General features: G+C 35.0%; 1 protein-coding gene across 1 annotated transcript in view; it reads left to right on the top strand.

The window, feature by feature from the left end:
* Positions 1–12,615, top strand: part of LOC140166204 (uncharacterized) — a 28,344-nt gene extending 15,729 nt beyond the window's left edge. The window contains exons 2-8 of the mRNA XM_072189610.1: positions 554–748; positions 2,560–2,685; positions 4,538–4,675; positions 7,870–7,971; positions 8,482–8,652; positions 11,274–11,637; positions 12,169–12,615. Coding sequence (XP_072045711.1) covers positions 554–748; positions 2,560–2,685; positions 4,538–4,675; positions 7,870–7,971; positions 8,482–8,652; positions 11,274–11,637; positions 12,169–12,293 — 1,221 coding nt within the window. The 3' untranslated portion in view covers positions 12,294–12,615. The remainder of the gene's footprint in view (positions 1–553; positions 749–2,559; positions 2,686–4,537; positions 4,676–7,869; positions 7,972–8,481; positions 8,653–11,273; positions 11,638–12,168) is intronic.
* Positions 12,616–18,362: the final 5,747 nt, after the last annotated feature.

Below are 18,362 nucleotides of genomic sequence, written 5' to 3'. Positions count from 1 at the left end.
CTACACTATAGATAGCACTTCATCATCAAAGCAATGGTTGCATGGTGATTTGTACTCAGATGTACGCTTCATAGAACTAGAAAGATAGAATTTTCAAGTTGCCATGGCAACCTACATCAGGTGCTTCCAATTAATATAAAAAATCCTTTTTACATGCGCTACCCTGGAATTGACGAAGCGCTGTCGGTCTAGTCTGCTTACAGTACAGGTCGTATCAAAATGATTGGTACCCATCAGTTTCCAGTTCTTATGGACAAGACTGACAAATCAACTTAATGATCCACCTAACTTGTTGGTTAATGTATAAAAGGTCGTAAAATTCTGGTCATTTCAAGAGGATACGATGTTGCCCTTGAAGGAGTGTGCTTTTTAATTTCAATAAACAACAGAACTTGATGAGTACCAATCATTTTGATATAGCCTGTATGAAAGACAATGCTGAGGACAACATTGAGGGTTACAAAGTCGTGTCGTTGCCAATTTGTGCGGGGGATTTTTTTTTGGGGGTGAATTTTGAATATACTGTGACTCTTTCTCTCTCATTTGTGCACAGATTGAAGAGACGGAAAAGGAAAAAGACAAGAAAGACGCCGAGGCAGCCCTGTCGGACTATGACAACCTAGAGACGGATGTTGACGAGGCTAGACCAACTATTGTCAAATGCTGCGCCTGTTTTGCTGTGTTCACAATTATCATTATTGTCACGTGTACTATTGGCTCGTTCATATATTTCCATTATGGGAATTCCGTAAGTATTATTATACATTATGTATGACAAATGACCATTCGGGATTTGTCACAAACTGGATGGGTAGCATTTTTAGTCATTTGGCATATATGGTTGGGTCATTTTTTGGTAATAATTTGGAGAAAAAGTTGGTAAAACACTCTGCCAATTGCCCGGGGCCAATTGGTGTTAAATTTGGCCGAGACTTTTGGTATAGAGATTGGTCAAAATATCTTGCAAAAGTGGAATAGAGCATGATGGGTCCACGTTTAGATTTTGAGCGGCTCCCCCTTATACCCAAACCAAGCTTTGAACACCTCTATTTTTGCTTGTAGTTTTGACAACGTGGACTGACTCCTTGTCAAAAATCCCAGCTACACCACTGGACCGACAATTGCAGTCAGACGATCACGAGCCGACAACTCTCTCCATATATGTCAAATTTTCTGCGTCATCGGCATAGTGAACAATACTTACTAATTATTATTTGACAAACACAGCATTTGCCATAATGATGTAAATTAATTAGAGACTACTGTAAATTAACAATTAGGGCTGCTGTTATGTATAGTTGTGGATTTTGTTCGTCCGTCCGCATAGTTCTAATCACGACTAATTGCATGTATACATGTTTGTACCTATTAGATATGAAAAAAAAAATTCAATGCCAAATACGTGATTATGATATATGTAAATACTCAAAAATTTACAAAATTGAATATACATCATGTGAGTTAATGTTCGATTTTGATTAGTAGACCGCGTTGTCATGGTTGCAGCGAATCCTAGGTGGGTGATGGTGGTGGTGGTGGTGCCCTGTTTGAAGGTATTACGAACAGGCCTGTGCCACGGTTTTGGAGGCATTACATTATGCTGACAGTGCTGTACAAATCAAAACAGAAAGACCTATGAAAAAATAAATCACAGGTCATTATATTCGTCATACTTTCACCTGTTTTAACCTGGTTAAAATAGGTGAAAGATTAGGATGATGAATATAATTATAACAGCTTATGACCAGTGATTTTGGTATTTTCACGGGTCTTTCTGCTTCGCTTTTTTAAGGCGCCGTCCACGTAATGATCAGAAATGTTAGTACAACTCTACTTCAATATTTTATGCATAGAAGTAATGGTATTTATTCGTCTAATTCTTCTCACTTTTTCATCACATACTTTTTCCACCCTGGTTGAATTATTTTCACTCTATCCATCCTATTGGTTATTTGTCCGTATTTCAATTCAAATCCTTTTGATATGACTATGAGGGTATAAAACTGCGCAATGAATAATGCGAAAATCAAATTTTCACAGTCACCTAAAATCAACTGATACTTTTATCTCCATTTCGATGGACAAGTTGTTGATTGGACCATCTCCTTTTACTCCTGTTGATAATATTCAGGGGCATAGCCGGGGAGGGGGGGGGGGGGTTCCCCAGAAAATTTTCAGGGATAAAATGGGGACGGTAAAGAGTAAAGTGTCCTTAAAATGACTACAAATGGGGGGGGGGGGGCAAAATATTGACAAATGGGGACGCAAATTTGGCTTTGCCCCCTCACACTAAAAACCTGGCTATGCTAGAGTAACATTATTAGGCATATGGTGTGTTCGTTTGTTCTTTCATATTTTCCGTTAATTCCTTTTCTTTTCATTGCTTCATTCATCTTTCACTTTCATCTGAATTCCTTTTCTTTCTTTCTATATTTTTTTAAATATGATTTTCAGCTTCATTCATTAACCGAGTACCGTCTGTTTCGCTTCCTCTTTATTTTGATATTGTTCTTCCTCTTGAAAGCTGAATACATTTTAACGTTATTCCTTTTAACACAGGAGCACAAATGGAAGGGATGGTGTTCAGTACGCTATAATGAAGATGATCAGTCCGGAGAGCAAGGTCACCATGGACATCACCATGGCGACCGATCGGAAGAACAGGGACATAATAATGGACTCAACGTACGTAATGATATTAAATTTTACGGATGTTTTATTATATAGCTTTTATTAGTTTTCACTTACGATTTTTTAATGCTATAATATAATTTGAGACTGCATGCCCAGATGATGGATATTTGAGTAACATCAATTCATTGTCGATCTTTATATGAAGAGCTTTGTTTCAAAACCCCTTACATCCACTTTTGGCCAAATTGAGTTATTGGCATAATATTATAGTGTGGGTAAAAATACACATTTTGGTGGTTGTTTGACCTTCATACTACCTTCCCTTGGGAAATCTTAGGGAATTTCCGGAAATCTGAACTTAAAATGAATATAGAATTGTTTTATTTTAAATTTTGTGATGTATAATGGTAGCCTGGAATGTTCTTTACTTATTAAAACCAAAAGGAACTGTTTTTGGGTCACTATGTTTGAAAAAATCATTTTAATTAACAAAAGGTGTAGCTTCGGAAATACCCAAAAAATGGCCTTTTCCCGAATTTAATTAAAATTCATAATTAAAAAAGTAAATGAGATATTTCAATTTTTCTTTTTGATTTTCAAAGCATTAGTCAAGTTACATAATGTAGTGCAAACAAATGGGCTCAAATTTGATTGCAAAGGTGGTTTCTAGAAAATGGGTCAATTTATTTTGTTGCAAAACCCCTTACATCCACAAAAGGTGCGATATAAAAGAAATAATAAAATAAATAGGCAGCCTTGAATATTGTCCCAAACCTATTCTTTTAGTTTCTATTCATCAACACTTTATCCAATCCCAAATTGAATCAAATCGAACAAGTAATACTTGCACAATTAAAAAAAGCTGTTTTTCTCAAAAAGTCAAAAGTGGATGTAAGGGGTTTTGCAACAAAGCTCTTCATATATAGGCCTACTGTAATTGTCCAGAGCTTCATGTGGAACTAAAACTGAACTAATTGCAGAAAAGCACACATTTGAGTCCAAATTGTCGATTCTACTTAAGTCTACTTAAATTCTACTTAAATTCATATGTTCATTTAAAAAAAAATATAATCCCTACTCAGTTATTTTTGATCCCATAACTATTCGTTTTGATGAGATACACTTCATTTTGATTATAGGTTTATTATCACTTTGACCCGACTATCTTATCAAAATGATTAGTCCGTTTTATTTCAACAAGTAACTATTCATATTTGACAAGATTATCCATTTCATTTTGACAAGATTCTTTTATACCCCCCTCTGACAAGACAACCTACTCAAATTTGATAAGTTGGGTCATTTTTGATAAGAATCTATTCATTCTAAAATGAAAATTGACAAGATCGCGGCCATTTTAAATGACAAGGTAGTCTTAGAAAATAAATATGATATATTTGAATAGTAACTTGTTATTTTGATAAATATGCGAGTCATTTTGAAGAGACATCTGTTATGTCCCCATCTGAATAGATTCCCATGTCAAATTTGTCAAGTTTCTATTCAAAAATGAAAATTTCGTTTTAAGAGTGTATGTCTACAGGGTATTTTTTTCTGCATTTAAAGGAAGTACTTTTATTGCAGACACTCGTTATACTATCAATTCATCGTTGACTTTTAAAACCAAACTGGAAAACAGTAATTTTGCATTGTCTATAAGACAATACGTCCCTCTTGGAACTCCACTTTAAACGGACTCATTTTACCTCATTATTTTGGCCCAAACTGAACAAACACATTCATGACAGTTACATTGTATTTCATTACTAATTATTATTTTATCATTTTTGTACATTATGGCTTTAAAACAAACTCTATATAAATATAGGGCCTATTATAAAAAGCGCTTTTCATCGTTTTGTTAATGTTATACTCGTTCTTTTCTTCATCATCTCAAATACAGCCTCGTGTTACGGGGCCTCCTGGCGGCCGTCAATGTGGCATGGAATCAGAAGTGGACTTAGACAATCAATTGGAGCGTGTTGAAAGGCCAGAAGAAGAAGATTGTGAACGAATTACAATTTTACACGATTACAATGTGGTAAGTATAACATAATAACCAAACGCTCGAATTTTGTAGCCCATTTGCATTTACTTGAAATTTTTTCAAAATTTTCACATTTTTCCTGTCCCAAAATAAAACTCAATGGTTAAAAAGGTTTTATTGAGATGACCATCTTTTAAATATTTCACTCAGAATTACTACTCAGTTTCACTTCAAAAGAGAAAAGACCTAAAAGGGCCTGATAAAAGCTGAAAATAAATAAAATGTCATGTCACAAAAAACCTGAATTCATGCATAAACTTGTAAAGTTGATTTCTGACCACGTATAAAATAATATGGGTTCATATATATTACTTTGCTAATCATGTTGATTGAATACGAATATTATGTTACTCATTGCTATAAGAAAAAATGGTCAATTTCAATTATAAGCAATATTATCATAACACATGCATGTACGGTGTCTGATCTCCGCCAAACTCCCCCTTTTATAATTCATCTCCCCAAATTTTCAGTTTTCCCCCTTTTTGCGAAATGCTTTCCCCCTTTTTCAAATATTTCCCCCGTTTAACTTTCCCCCTTTTCAAATAGTTTCCCCCTTTTCAAATAGTTTCCCCCTTTTCGACTTTCCCCCTTTTCAAATAGTTCCCCCTTTTCGACTTTCCCCTTTTCAAATAGTTCCCCCTTTTCGACTTTCCCCTTTTCAAATAGTTCCCCTTTTGACTTTCCCCTTTTCAAATAGTTCCCCTTTTCGACTTTCCCCTTTTCAAATAGTTCCCCCTTTTCGACTTTCCCCCTTTTCAAATAGTTCCCCTTTTCGACTTTCCCCTTTTCAAATAGTTCCCCTTTTCGACTTTCCCCCCTTTTCAAATAGTTCCCCTTTTCGACTTTCCCCTTTTCAAATAGTTCCCCCTTTTCGACTTTCCCCCTTTTCAAATAGTTTCCCCCTTGTCGACTTACCCCTTTTCAAATAGTTGCCCCTTTTCGATTTTCCCCTTTTCAAATAGTTTCCCCCTTTTCGACTTTCTCCCTTTTCAAATAGTTTCCCCCTTTCGACTTGCCCCTTTTCAAATAGTTTCTCCTTTTCGACTTTCCCCTTTTCAAATAGTTTCCCCTTTTCAACTTTCCCCTTTTCATATAGTTTCCCCTTTTCGAATCCCCCTTTTCAAATAGTTTCCCCTTTTTTAATTTCCCCTTTTTTCAAATAGTTTCCCCGTTTTCGAATTACCCCTTTACAAATAATACCCTTTTTATTTTCACCCATTTTGTAAATAGTTCCCCTTTTTACAAATAATCCCCTTTAACTTTCCTCCCGCTTTTCACAAATAGGTTCCCATTTTAAATAGTATATCCCTTTTTAAATAATACTCCCTTTTTGTTTTTACTACTCCCTTTTTGTTTGGGACTCCCCGTTTGCCGTGCGTAGGCTTTACCAGTAAGCCTGGACCCTGGAGAGTACCGTGCACTCACTAGAGCTCATTTCGCTACATCCATTATTGGAAAGGCGTTCTATATGAATTTGGATACCAACGTAGGTAGATTTATAGCCTGTTGTGCAAGCGCCGCTAAATTCAATGGGTTAGGGATCCGTCAACTTTTATGCACGTTTATAGAGGGGCTGTACAAAGAGCAAATCCGATATGATTGATAAACCAAATGATTTTCAGAATGTTAAACGGGTGAAACTGGCATGCATAAATATTTATGCTGGTCAAATTCATAGCAATGATGTTTGAAAGTCTGTGAAGAACTTGTCTATAAACAGGGATATGTCAGAGACAACAAACAACTGGCTGCCATTGTTACAGAAGCCTAGACAATAAGAATTGTTTGTGCTATTATTCAAAAGGTTTTTTTTAAAGTTAGCACCAAAGTTTAAAACAAGCGGTCTTAACAGTGAAATGACAATAAAAGCATACATTTATAAAACGGGCCTGGACAAAATGGGCATTGCATATTTATGACAAGTGTGGCTGTGTGATTTTATGCAACTTTATTTTTAAGCCAGTTCCGAGTAATTTTCGCTATTCTTTGTTTGTCAACAATTCCGTTAACCACAAAAAAAATGTGCTTTCTAATCAAAGTCTCTATGGCGTATATTCAATTGACCAGACAAATGAACCAGGGACTTCGGTCAGTGGTGCACGCCTCAAAAATCCAAAAAGAATTAGTAGGCCCTATTATGTTAGATGAAGAATTAAGTAGCAATTAAGCCTAGTCTTTTTTTAAAGTCGAGACAAGTCCAAAATAATAACGATTAATAAGCCAATCGAATTGATTCGAATTCCAAACTCCTGGCCTTTTCCTGGGTCTATATTTAGTTGCATGATATAATTCAGATTATGATTTTTCTTAAATGTAGATCTATATCCTATAGAATTCATAAATTACACAATAAGTATCATTTTATTCATTTTATTTAGCTCAAGAATTTGTATCAGACAATCACGTGCTTTTCAACGCGTAGGCTGGACCTATTTCAATATCGAAAGTAAAAGGGGATATTTACAAAACGGGTGAAAGTAAAAGGGGATATTTACAAAACGGGTGAAAGTAAAAGGGGATATTTACAAAACGGGTGAAAGTAAAAGGGGGATATTTACAAACGGGTGAAAGTAAAAGGGGATATTTACAAACGGTGAAAGTAAAAGGGGATATTTAAAACGGGTTAAAGTAAAAGGGGATATTTACAAAACGGGTGAAAGTAAAAGGGGATATTTACAAAACGGGTGAAAGTAAAAGGGGATATTTACAAAACGGGTGAAAGTAAAAGGGGATATTTACAAACGGGTGAAAGTAAAAGGGGGATATTTACAAAACGGGTTAAAGTAAAAGGGGATATTTACAAAACGGGTTAAAGTAAAAGGGGATATTTACAAAACGGTGAAAGTAAAAGGGGATATTTACAAAACGGGTGAAAGTAAAAGGGGATATTTACAAAATGGGAACTATTTGTAAAAAGGGGAAATTTAAAACGGGGAATTATTTGTAAAAAGGTGGGGGTAAGTAAAAATCGGGGAATTAATAATAAAAGGGGGCATTTGGCGGAGATCAGACACCGTATGCATGACATGAGGTATAGTCAAATATTGTCAGCATAATTGCCTAAACGTAAAACGCTCGTATCTCAAAATGATCTGACAAGAAGTTGCACCAGTCATTGCTCCCAGCAAGAAGTATAAATCTAGCTTAAAAAAAAAATAATTGAATGGTTTATGTTTTTGATACAGAACATATCAGCATATCGTCTGTGGAAGTCGGAGATATGTTATGTGACATGGATCGAAGATGAAGTCCTGATGAACCCTGCAGAATTCTGGACCAATATGCAGGTATGAAGAGAACTCTACAAAAGTTTTAAAAACTGTACTAAGAAAAAAATTAAACCAGATGTCATGTGAAGTGGGTATATAAAGTAGCTATCTTGTGCTCACGTTGGAATTGATGAAGAAGCTATCTACTCTCCATTCCAGAAAAATACAGCACTAATTTTGGGGGATTAACAGTTACTATCAAGTTCTGCCAAATGAAACATATAGCTCAATCCTAAACATTTATTTATTACTGACCATTGATAATATTTTTTTGATCTCAAAAAATTAGTGCTGTATTTATCTGGAATGGGGGAGTAGTGCTAATATTGGTATTTATGAAGTAGCTATAGCTATCTACTGATATTGGTGCCGATGAAGTAGGCATCTATTGCTAATGGGTGTTAATGATATAGCTACCTATTTCTGATATTGGTATTGATGAATTAGCTATCTACTGCTGATATCGGTATTATGAACAAGCCATATCTCTCTTCTAGTTATATAATGAATGTTTGTGTTTTATTTCAGGATCCCGAGTTCTTGAATCAATTCTTCAATGAATTATCTCTGACATACCGGGCTGTATTACCTGTTATTCCTACACCACTTCATGAGCAGGAGAATGGCAAATATGGAGAATATCTGGATGGACCCAAGGATTACTTATGCCAAGGAGCAGAAACATACTGGATTGAAAAGGTATAACATCAAGTCATTTCTTTAGTTAATTTTCTAAACTGATCTTACTGATATCTGTAATGACCAAGATGCTATCTACTACTGATATCGGTATTGTTGAAGTAGCTTTCTACTACTGATATATCAGTATTGACAAAGTAGCTATCTACTGCTGATGTCAGTATTGATGAAGTAGCTATCCATTACTGATATCATTATTGACGAAGTAGCTATCTACTGCTGATATCGGTATTGATAAAATTGCTATCTACTGCTGATATCGGTATTGATGAAGTAGCTATCTACTACTGATATCAGTATTGATTAAGTAAATATCTACTGTTGATATCAGTATTGATGAAGTAGATATCTACTGCTGATATCGGTATTGATGAAGTAGCTATCTACTGCTGATATCAGTATTGATGAAGTAGCTATCTACTGCTTATATCAGTATTGATGAAGTAGCTATCTACTGCTGATATCAGAATTGGTGAAGTAGCTATCTACTGCTGATATCAGTATTGACAAAGTAGCTATCTACTGCTAATATCAGCATTGATGAAGTAGCTATCTACTCCTGATATCAGTATTGATAAAGTAGGTATTTACTGCTGATATCAGTATTGATGAAGTAACTATCTACTGCTGATACCAGTATTAACAAAGTAGCTATCTACTGCTGATACCAGTATTGACAAAGTAGCTATCTACTGCTGATATCAGAATTCATGAAGTCGCTATCTACTGCTGATATCAGTATTGATAAAGTAGCTATCTACTGCTGATATCAGTATTGGTGAAGTAGCTATCTACTACTGATATCAGTATTGATTAAGTAGCTATCTACTGCTGATATCAGTATTGACAAAGTAGCTATCTACTGCTGATATCAGTATTGATGAAGTAGCTATCTACTGCTGATATCAGTATTGATGAAGTAGCTATCTACTGCTGATATCAGTATTGACAAAGTAGCTATCTACTGCTGATATCAGTATTGATGAAGTAGCTATCTACTGCTGATATCAGTATTGATGAAGTGGCTTTCTACTGCTGATATCAGTATTGACAAAGTAGCTATCTACTGCTGATATCAGTATTGATGAAGTAGCTATCTACTGCTGATATCAGTATTGATGAAGTAGCTATCTACTGCTGATATCAGTATTGATGAAGTAGCTATCTACTGCTGATATCAGTATTGATGAAGTGGCTTTCTACTGCTGATATCAGTATTGATGAAGTAACTATCTACTGCTGCCTGATATCAGTATTGATGAAGTAGCTACCTACTGCTGATATCAGTATTGATGATGTGGCTTTCTACTGCTGATATCAGTATTGACAAAGTAGCTATCTACTGCTGATATCAGTATTGATGAAGTAGCTATCTACTGCTGATATCAGCATTGATGAAGTAGCTATCTACTGCTGATATTATTGACGAAGTAGCTATCTACTGCTGATATTGTTATTGATGAAGTAGCTATCTACTAGGTCTACTGATACCAGTATTGAAGAAGTAGCTATATACTGCTGATATCAGCATTGACAAAGTAGCTATCTACTGCTGATATCAGTATTGACAAAGTAGCTATCTACTGCTGATATCAGTATTGATGAAGTAGCTATCTACTGCTGATATCAGTATTGATGAAGTAGCTATCTACTGCTAATATCAGTATTGATGAAGTAGCTATCTACTGCTGATATCAGTATTGATGAAGTAGCTATCTACTGCTGATATCAGTATTGATGAAGTAACTATCTACTGCTGATATCAGTATTGGTGAAGTAACTATCTACTGCTGATATCAGTATTGGTGAAGTAGCTATCTACTGCTGATATCAGTATTGATGAAGTAGCTATCTACTGCTGATATCAGTATTGATGAAGTAGCTATCTACTGCTGATATCAGTATTGATGAAGTAACTATCTACTGCTGATATCAGTATTGGTGAAGTAGCTATCTACTGCTGATATCAGTATTGATGAAGTAACTATCTACTGCTGATATCAGTATCATGAAGTAACTGCTGATATCAATATTGATTGAGTAGCTAAGTAGCAGAGAGTTGTTCCTCTCATGGCTCCTTAAAGAGTGGACATCTCACTCTTTTGGATTGAAATTCACTTTTGGAGTGAAAATGTCACTCTTTTGGAGTGCATAAATACTCACTCTTTTAGTTCACTCCTTTTACAATTAGAGAGTAGCCTATACTACTAATACTTTATGAAGTCACAAAATACCAATTCATCTTGGTCTGGGCCTAGTTTTTGATTTTTAAACTCACACATTAGTCTAAATCACTGCAATTACATGTTGTTAACTTTTGTCCAATTGGCCTATTCCATTTGATATCTGCCATCCCCCTGTGGAAGATTTAATAAAAGTCTAACACAGAGGGAGTATGTTTTTCAAATGGAATTGGCCAGATTAATTTTTACACCCATACTCCCCCTGCAAATAGCTTTACCTCATATTCCACAACTGGAGTGAGTATTTCAAATGGAAGTTATGCAATTGTCTATTCTAATTGAAACACATACTCCCTCTGTGGAAGACTTTAGTTATATCTACCATTGGTGGAGTGTTTATTTCAAATAATAGCTAATTGTATCTTTTTATTTTGGCAGATCCCAGAAGAAGAGATTGAAGAATTCATGCAACTTGTCGACCAAATCATGGCTGAACTGATGGCCCTCGCTGAGCAGTACAATCAGCAAGAGCCGCAGACATACCCTGAATACCACTATGGTATGCCATTCCCTGTCGGTGGTCAAGGCGGTGAGGGCAGAGAAGACCAAGGATATGAAGACTGGCCAATGGATGGATGGCCCATGAGTGACCATGACCGACATCATGGAGGTCATAGTGGTGGTCATCATGGAGGTCGTAGTGGAGGTCATCATGGTGAACCTCATGGCATGCGCAGACGTCGTGGTGCAAACAAATTCTTTAATAAGATTAAGAAGCATCAGAAGGATGCCATAGAAGCTAGTAAGTGGTTTTATATTATTCTGTTGGGATTTGTTGTGACACAATCTGGTCCATGAAGGCCAAAGGAAGCATTTTTGAAAATTGAGTTATTATAACTACTACTTTATGACAAACATTAGGCTATCATATACTGAAAGCACCAATGGTCCAACATACTTAGTTCTGAAGTTCTGAAGTTTTGTAATGTATATTTTCTTATGTATTTTATTGTCTTTTACTCCATATTTTTGCCTTTATCTGGAATTCAAATTTGCCACCTTTGGCCCCCATGGACCAGATTGTGTTTATAATTTTTTGTTTCCTTACATTGACCTATACACAAAAAGAATATATTCATGTGTTATTTTTGTAGCGTAACAATTTACACATTTACTATTGTAAATGTGTCAATTGTTGCTGACAATAGACTGATTACGCAGATTGGACAGGGTGGGGTTGTGGTGCATCCTCATCCCCCATCCCCTCGGGTTGCCACTCATATTCACATCAGTATTTTAACTGATCGTCAATTTCTTGTTTTCCATTTCACAGAGGAATGCATGCAGACTTTCTATAACAAGATCAAGGAAGTGGGCAGATCCAGTGTATTGAGCAGCAGCGTTGTTCCACCATGCGTCATGCAGAAAGTCAACAAGAAGATGGAGATGAAAAAGTAAAACCAATATATGCAAGAAAATAATGACTTCATGTTAAGTGGTTGAATATTATTGTTAAAATAATGCACATCTATGCAAGAATCTAAGGCTGGTTACAACACCAATTGTGACATAATTAGGCTGAATATTGGGTCAATTTCTAAAATTTTGATTCCATGAAAGAACTTGATAGAATCAAGGAATATCAATCCTAAGGGAAATGTCCATGAATATCAAACCTGATCCAATCCATATCCTTCTGATCTAATCCATATCCTTTTGATATGCTAATCCCATGTCTTTCATCAAAACTGTGACACAAATCTTTACATATAAAAAACAATTTAAATTTAAATTTAAATTATTTGTTGTGGATTTCTTTAAACTGACAAATCGTGGATAACTACATACCGTCCCTTTGTATTTAAGTGCGATGGCTTAAAATATTTTGTATTGCAGAGCTGCATTTTTCCATATGATTGCTGCTAGTGGTTAGTCAGTGAATATAAAGTCCCTTCCATGTTATATACATGTAAGGACTTTTAGTAATTTGGTATTCATCAGATATGTGTAAATCAAGAAATATGCATTAAAAATGTAATACACTTTTTAATTAGGAGATTTGATCATAACCTTAGATTACGTATACAGCTGCATGACTATTAAAAATATGCGTAATCGCACTGAAATCATAATTGGTGTTGATAATCACACAGTATGATTCTAGCAATTTTACACAGAAAATAAATTATATTTTTCTTCACTTAAATTGGTGTTTTCAATTGCACCTTGATATTTGATGTAAAATATTATATAAGATATATATAAATGAAGGTCTATTTCTGTCATGGTTTTGCAAACTGCCTAATCAGTTTTCCTTGAGAATTAAGACATTCGTTTCAACCTCTGTGACCACTTTCAATGCAGCAATACTTCAAATACGGTTCTTATACATTGATACATACTTGTAACTATTATTCATATACAAAATGAAATAGTCCTTAAATTGAGGTTGGCTCTCCAACTCTTCAGATTTAGAAATCAAAAATGTTTCTTGGTAACATATTCTACATCTAACAATCAATACTAGTCAAAATTTTATGATTATGTGTAAAACCAACGGCAAGTCAATACATTAGAATGTTTGGGCTGCCCTCCCCTCCTAAAATACTATCAACTTTAGTATTGGTAAAGAAAACAGCAGTGGCATAGCTACGAGTTGTGGTGCCTTCCAAGAAAATGTGAACACATTCTAATGTGGTTATAATCCAAGTTGAATTTCCGTCTGTCGAATGACTATTTATGTTGAAATGGGCGCGAAGCAAACTGAAATTTTGACTTTCACTGCTTGGAGCGGGTGCAAAATTCATCTATTGACAGCTGAATTGCCTTCTATGCCCAAACTCTTCATAACTTATAAAACTAGATTACATAGTTTGGCAAAACCATGACAGCTAAATATTTTATTGTTGTATTGTTGATAGAAGAAGAGTTTAGGAGCAATCAATATTTATATGGGGGACGGGTGGGGGAGGGGAATGAAATATTTGAATCCTCGTCGCATGAGCTAAAACACTCAAGTTTCTTCATTTAACCCCATGGGTACTAATGTCTTTCTTACAGTGCCCCTGATTGGTTACTCAGATGATTATATCATGTAATTAACCAATCAAAATACAGCTTTAGATATCTAGGAACATTTATGCTTCAGCACCACTGGACATTCTTACAATATCTCTGATTGGCCGATAATTATGTGGTCATCTCTTTGCAACCAATCAAAATAGTTCTTAGAAGCCAATTATTTGGCCGGTCTAGTGCCTATTGGGTTGGGTTAAATTTTCTTGTTCCCCTTTTACCCCTACCCCCAAAAAATGTTGATTCATCGCTTACCCTTCTGTGAAGTGTAATTTATAAAAAAAATATATAGATAATTATAATCAAATCTCAAGACAAATTGTGCCTTCTTATCCAAGTTTTAAAGGATATGTCATATCATTGTGAAGGTTTTCTCACATAGTTATACAGATGCTGACATTGGTATTTTTCTTCTTAATACTACTAGTACTATACTCACTGTATACTATATAGACCCATACCCACTGTGTGTGTATGGTGCATTGTGTGTTGGATAGGTATGTAAGTGGCATAACTAGGAAGTTTTGTCAAAGGAGGTAGCAATACATAAATAGAGAGTTAAAAGAGGGGACTTGCTTCCATATCAGGAAGCTCATGACATAAATGTATCATATTGGAGCAAAGTTGGCAAACTAAAGCCTAGTCCAAATATAAACATTTCTGCTATTAATAGGCCAAGGCAAGAATTGTGGATAATAGTGCCACCCCTTAGGCCTACATAGCTTTCTGACCATACCCCTCCTATACATCCATGTGCAGTCCTTGGTTGCCAAGTTTCGTTAGGTAAGGTGTTATTCATGTGCCCCACTTAGTAAACCAATTATTGTATACAGAATTTTTTACTAAACAAATAAGTGCACCTTGGTGATGGCTTGAAAACCCAACCACTGGTAGACCACCAGCACTCTGCCTGCCTGACAGTGATTGAGTTTTGAAGACAGCCCTTTACTAGGATATTTAAAGTATATGTGTGTGTGTATATAGAGTTAACTTGTGGTCACTTTATTTTTATATATAAAAGAACATTTTAAGCTACAAAAGTCAAGATTAACAAAAAATAATAGGCTCAATAAAAATATATACACGTAATACTAGATATTTAAACAGTACTAGATTTTTTAACAGTTTGGCATAAAAACGTAACATTTACTATACAAGTAGTTTACAGGTTGCCATAGTCAGGGATGCCGAAAATGCGGAGCGGGGAACACCGCTCCTAAGAAATGACTTTCAGTATTGACAAAATGAAGCTATGTGGAAGTAAAAGGATAGAGTGAAAAGGAAAACAGAAAACCTTCCTCTTGAGGAAGAAATCACATTCTACATCCCTGGCCCTAAGTTTTAAATTGGATTTGACATGGGTGGGATAAGCACATAAACCTGATGTGTAATGAACATTTTGTCCGTATTTATGCACTTGATCGATATCTGTGTCAAAGCTTTAGATACAATATTGTTATCCATGTTGACCATGGATTCATTGTGTTGTTGTGTATAAATTAATCTTTCACATTGTAACTACAAATTTACTATAATGATGCATTAGGAATTGACAATGGACTATTCCAGTTGAAATCCATACACACCCTGTAGAAGACACGACTTTGATGCACCACACAGGGGGTTTCAATTTTAAATGTCACCTGTTCAGGTAACCCCATTTGATATTCACACTACTTGTGTAGAAGATTAAGGTCATGTCTTCCATAAGATGTACCTGGTTTTCAACTGGAATAGCACAAAGCCTCTATTATTTGTAGTGGTTTTTGACTTATTTTTGTTATTCTGACTTTTTCTGATTTTAGAGAGGGAGTTCTTTACACTGGACCAAAGTATGCAAGAAGGGTCTACCTGCAATAGCTGCCCTATAGTTATTTAACAATTTCTGCATTTTATATTGCACATAATATCATACATGTCAGCTATTGCAGATAGGGTTTTCTTGCACTAAAACATTAATGTTTTAAAACAAAGACAAGTACTACAGTTGATATGGTTTCAACCATACATATGTGCCTATACATAATTAAGTTTTCTTTCAGTAATGCAGTCTTTCTTTCCTATTTTTTTTGTGCTGTTGACAAGTTATGAGATTTATCTAGCTGACAAAAGAATAAGATAATAAGATAAACTTGTAATGATTATTTACAATTTAAGTTATATAATTTGTGCAGTTAATTAAGAAAAATGCTTTGTCTTTCCTGATGCATAAATAGCCAAATAAAATACCGAACTGGGTGCACTTAAAATTTGCTGGCTTGTGTGTTTATGTTTGTTGATGTTGATAGCCCTACTGGATAAGTCCCTTTCAGTATGCAGCCCTTTGATGGTAAAATGATCCAACTCAAAATAATGACTTTTTGAGATAAATCCATATCTTTGGTTGTCTTTGCATCTACGGTATCCTCAAATCAACACAGCGCTTAAAATAGCAGAAGCTCTCTTGACATTTGTTCAACATTTTCTCTGTATTTTAGACGGTAAAATGATCAATCTCAAAGTTAAACCATTTAACCTCATTAATCAAGACCCTCTAGAGGATGCCAGATCATAAAACGGCAAAACAATAAAACCGGATTGCTTGGGAAATTCTTGTGGTTCTCCGGTGATATTGGTTTTTCGGAGGTTGTAGTAAAAGCGATGCTAGTATAGCAAGAGTTTGACATGGAATTTTAACCTCATGGCACTACCAGCTGCATTATCAGCCTCTTTTGATTGGTTACAAAGTAGCCTCATGGTTTGAGTCTGAGATATGGCAAGAATATATAGTCAGTAGGGTTGAATGGGATTAAAGAGGAAGCTCTTTTGGGATGCACCAAACCTGCCTGGTTATCAAATTAATCAGTGACATGGCTATCTCTAAATTTGACAGGTGCTAATTGATGCAATAATATTAAAACATCAATTAGCACCTGCCAAATTCAGAGATAACCCTGTCCCTGATTAATTTGATAGCCATGCAGGTATGGTTCACCTAAGGTGAACTGCTTTAAGCTTAGAATTGTTGAGAGATCTACAAGCTGTGATTCATTACCCAAATGATTACTAATATAATATAATTAACCAATCAGGTTTGTGAACTCATGCATAATACTAAACTGGCAATCATACACACAGCAGCTAATGGACATACATCCTTCTGCCGCTGATTCAAAAGTGGCCCAATATATTTGGAAAATTGAATTCTTTAAAACAAAAATGTTGTCCCTTTTCAAGCATTCATGCTTAGAGAACACATAAATGTTCCTTGTAAATGTGACTAATTCCTTCTTGAATAACTGACATTTTTTTGAAGGCCTATGGTGTGATACTGGTAGTCTACAATGTTTTTATTAAATGATAATACATTGATATCAAATGAAAGCTTGTTTTTTTCTCTCTCATATTGAAATTAGCCATATTGAAATTAAGGAGTTCCAAATTGGTGTATTTCTGAAGATATCAAAAAAACTGATGAATTAGTCTCAAGTCTGGTATACCACAGTTTAGGCCAATTCCAACATTTTTTGATGATATCTTTGAAACTCCTAATTTCAATATGATGAGAAAATCAGGATCTTTCATATGATATCAAAATTTGATGGGATGAAGTGGGGGATGAGGTTATCAATCGCTCACCCACCTTTAAACCTGCTTGAAATTCTTTAAGCTATCTAAATACTTGATGAAAAACAAAACAATTTGTGACGTGTCATGTCAAAATCAGACACTTTTGGGCAGGTTATAAATTTTGAGGTTTTTTACACATCTTAAATATAGAGATATTTTGCTCCATAACGCCATTTTCCCCAATGAAATCGGACATTCCTAAGCGAAGATAATGAGTTCGTAAGTTATGGTATTATAAAATTGGAAATTGAGATATCGGCCTTTAAAAATATATTATTGACAATGTTGATAGTAGGAATTACCTTGAAAAATGTCTCAAAAATACAAGATGCCAGTTATATTCCGTCTGAAACTATCAGACAATATTTTTAACATTAATAACATCACAAATTCGCAACAAACCCAAATTGTGAAAAAATCACCCCGGCAGATTGTTGGCTATTTCTCCATTTACAATCCTGACCAAAAGTGTCTGCTCTTGACATGACACGTCACATTTAATAAAAAGTAACAAATAATTGAAATAAAATTTGAATTTATAACATTATTTATTCCATGTTTCTTCTTAGCCCATTACTAATACAATTATTTACAAGCACATGATACATTTTAAATTACACTATTAAAATCCAGCAAATTTGCCTGTATAGTATGCAGGGCTGGAATACAGATGCAGGACTAACATGGCACAAGATACACAAAGTAACTTACAATCAAGGACCCCAGATCTAAAAAGAGGTTAAGTCACAATGAAAGCATTGCGAGAAAAATGGCAAAAACATATTTTTTTAATAGTTTCTTGTTATGAAATAACATGCAGATACATGATTATTTCTTGCATTG

This window comes from Amphiura filiformis, chromosome 12 (assembly GCF_039555335.1).
Source record: "Amphiura filiformis chromosome 12, Afil_fr2py, whole genome shotgun sequence".
NCBI lineage: Eukaryota > Metazoa > Echinodermata > Ophiuroidea > Amphilepidida > Amphiuridae > Amphiura > Amphiura filiformis.
The sequence above is the reverse complement of the archived record's forward strand: the minus strand, read 5'-3'. Positions and strand labels throughout refer to the sequence as shown.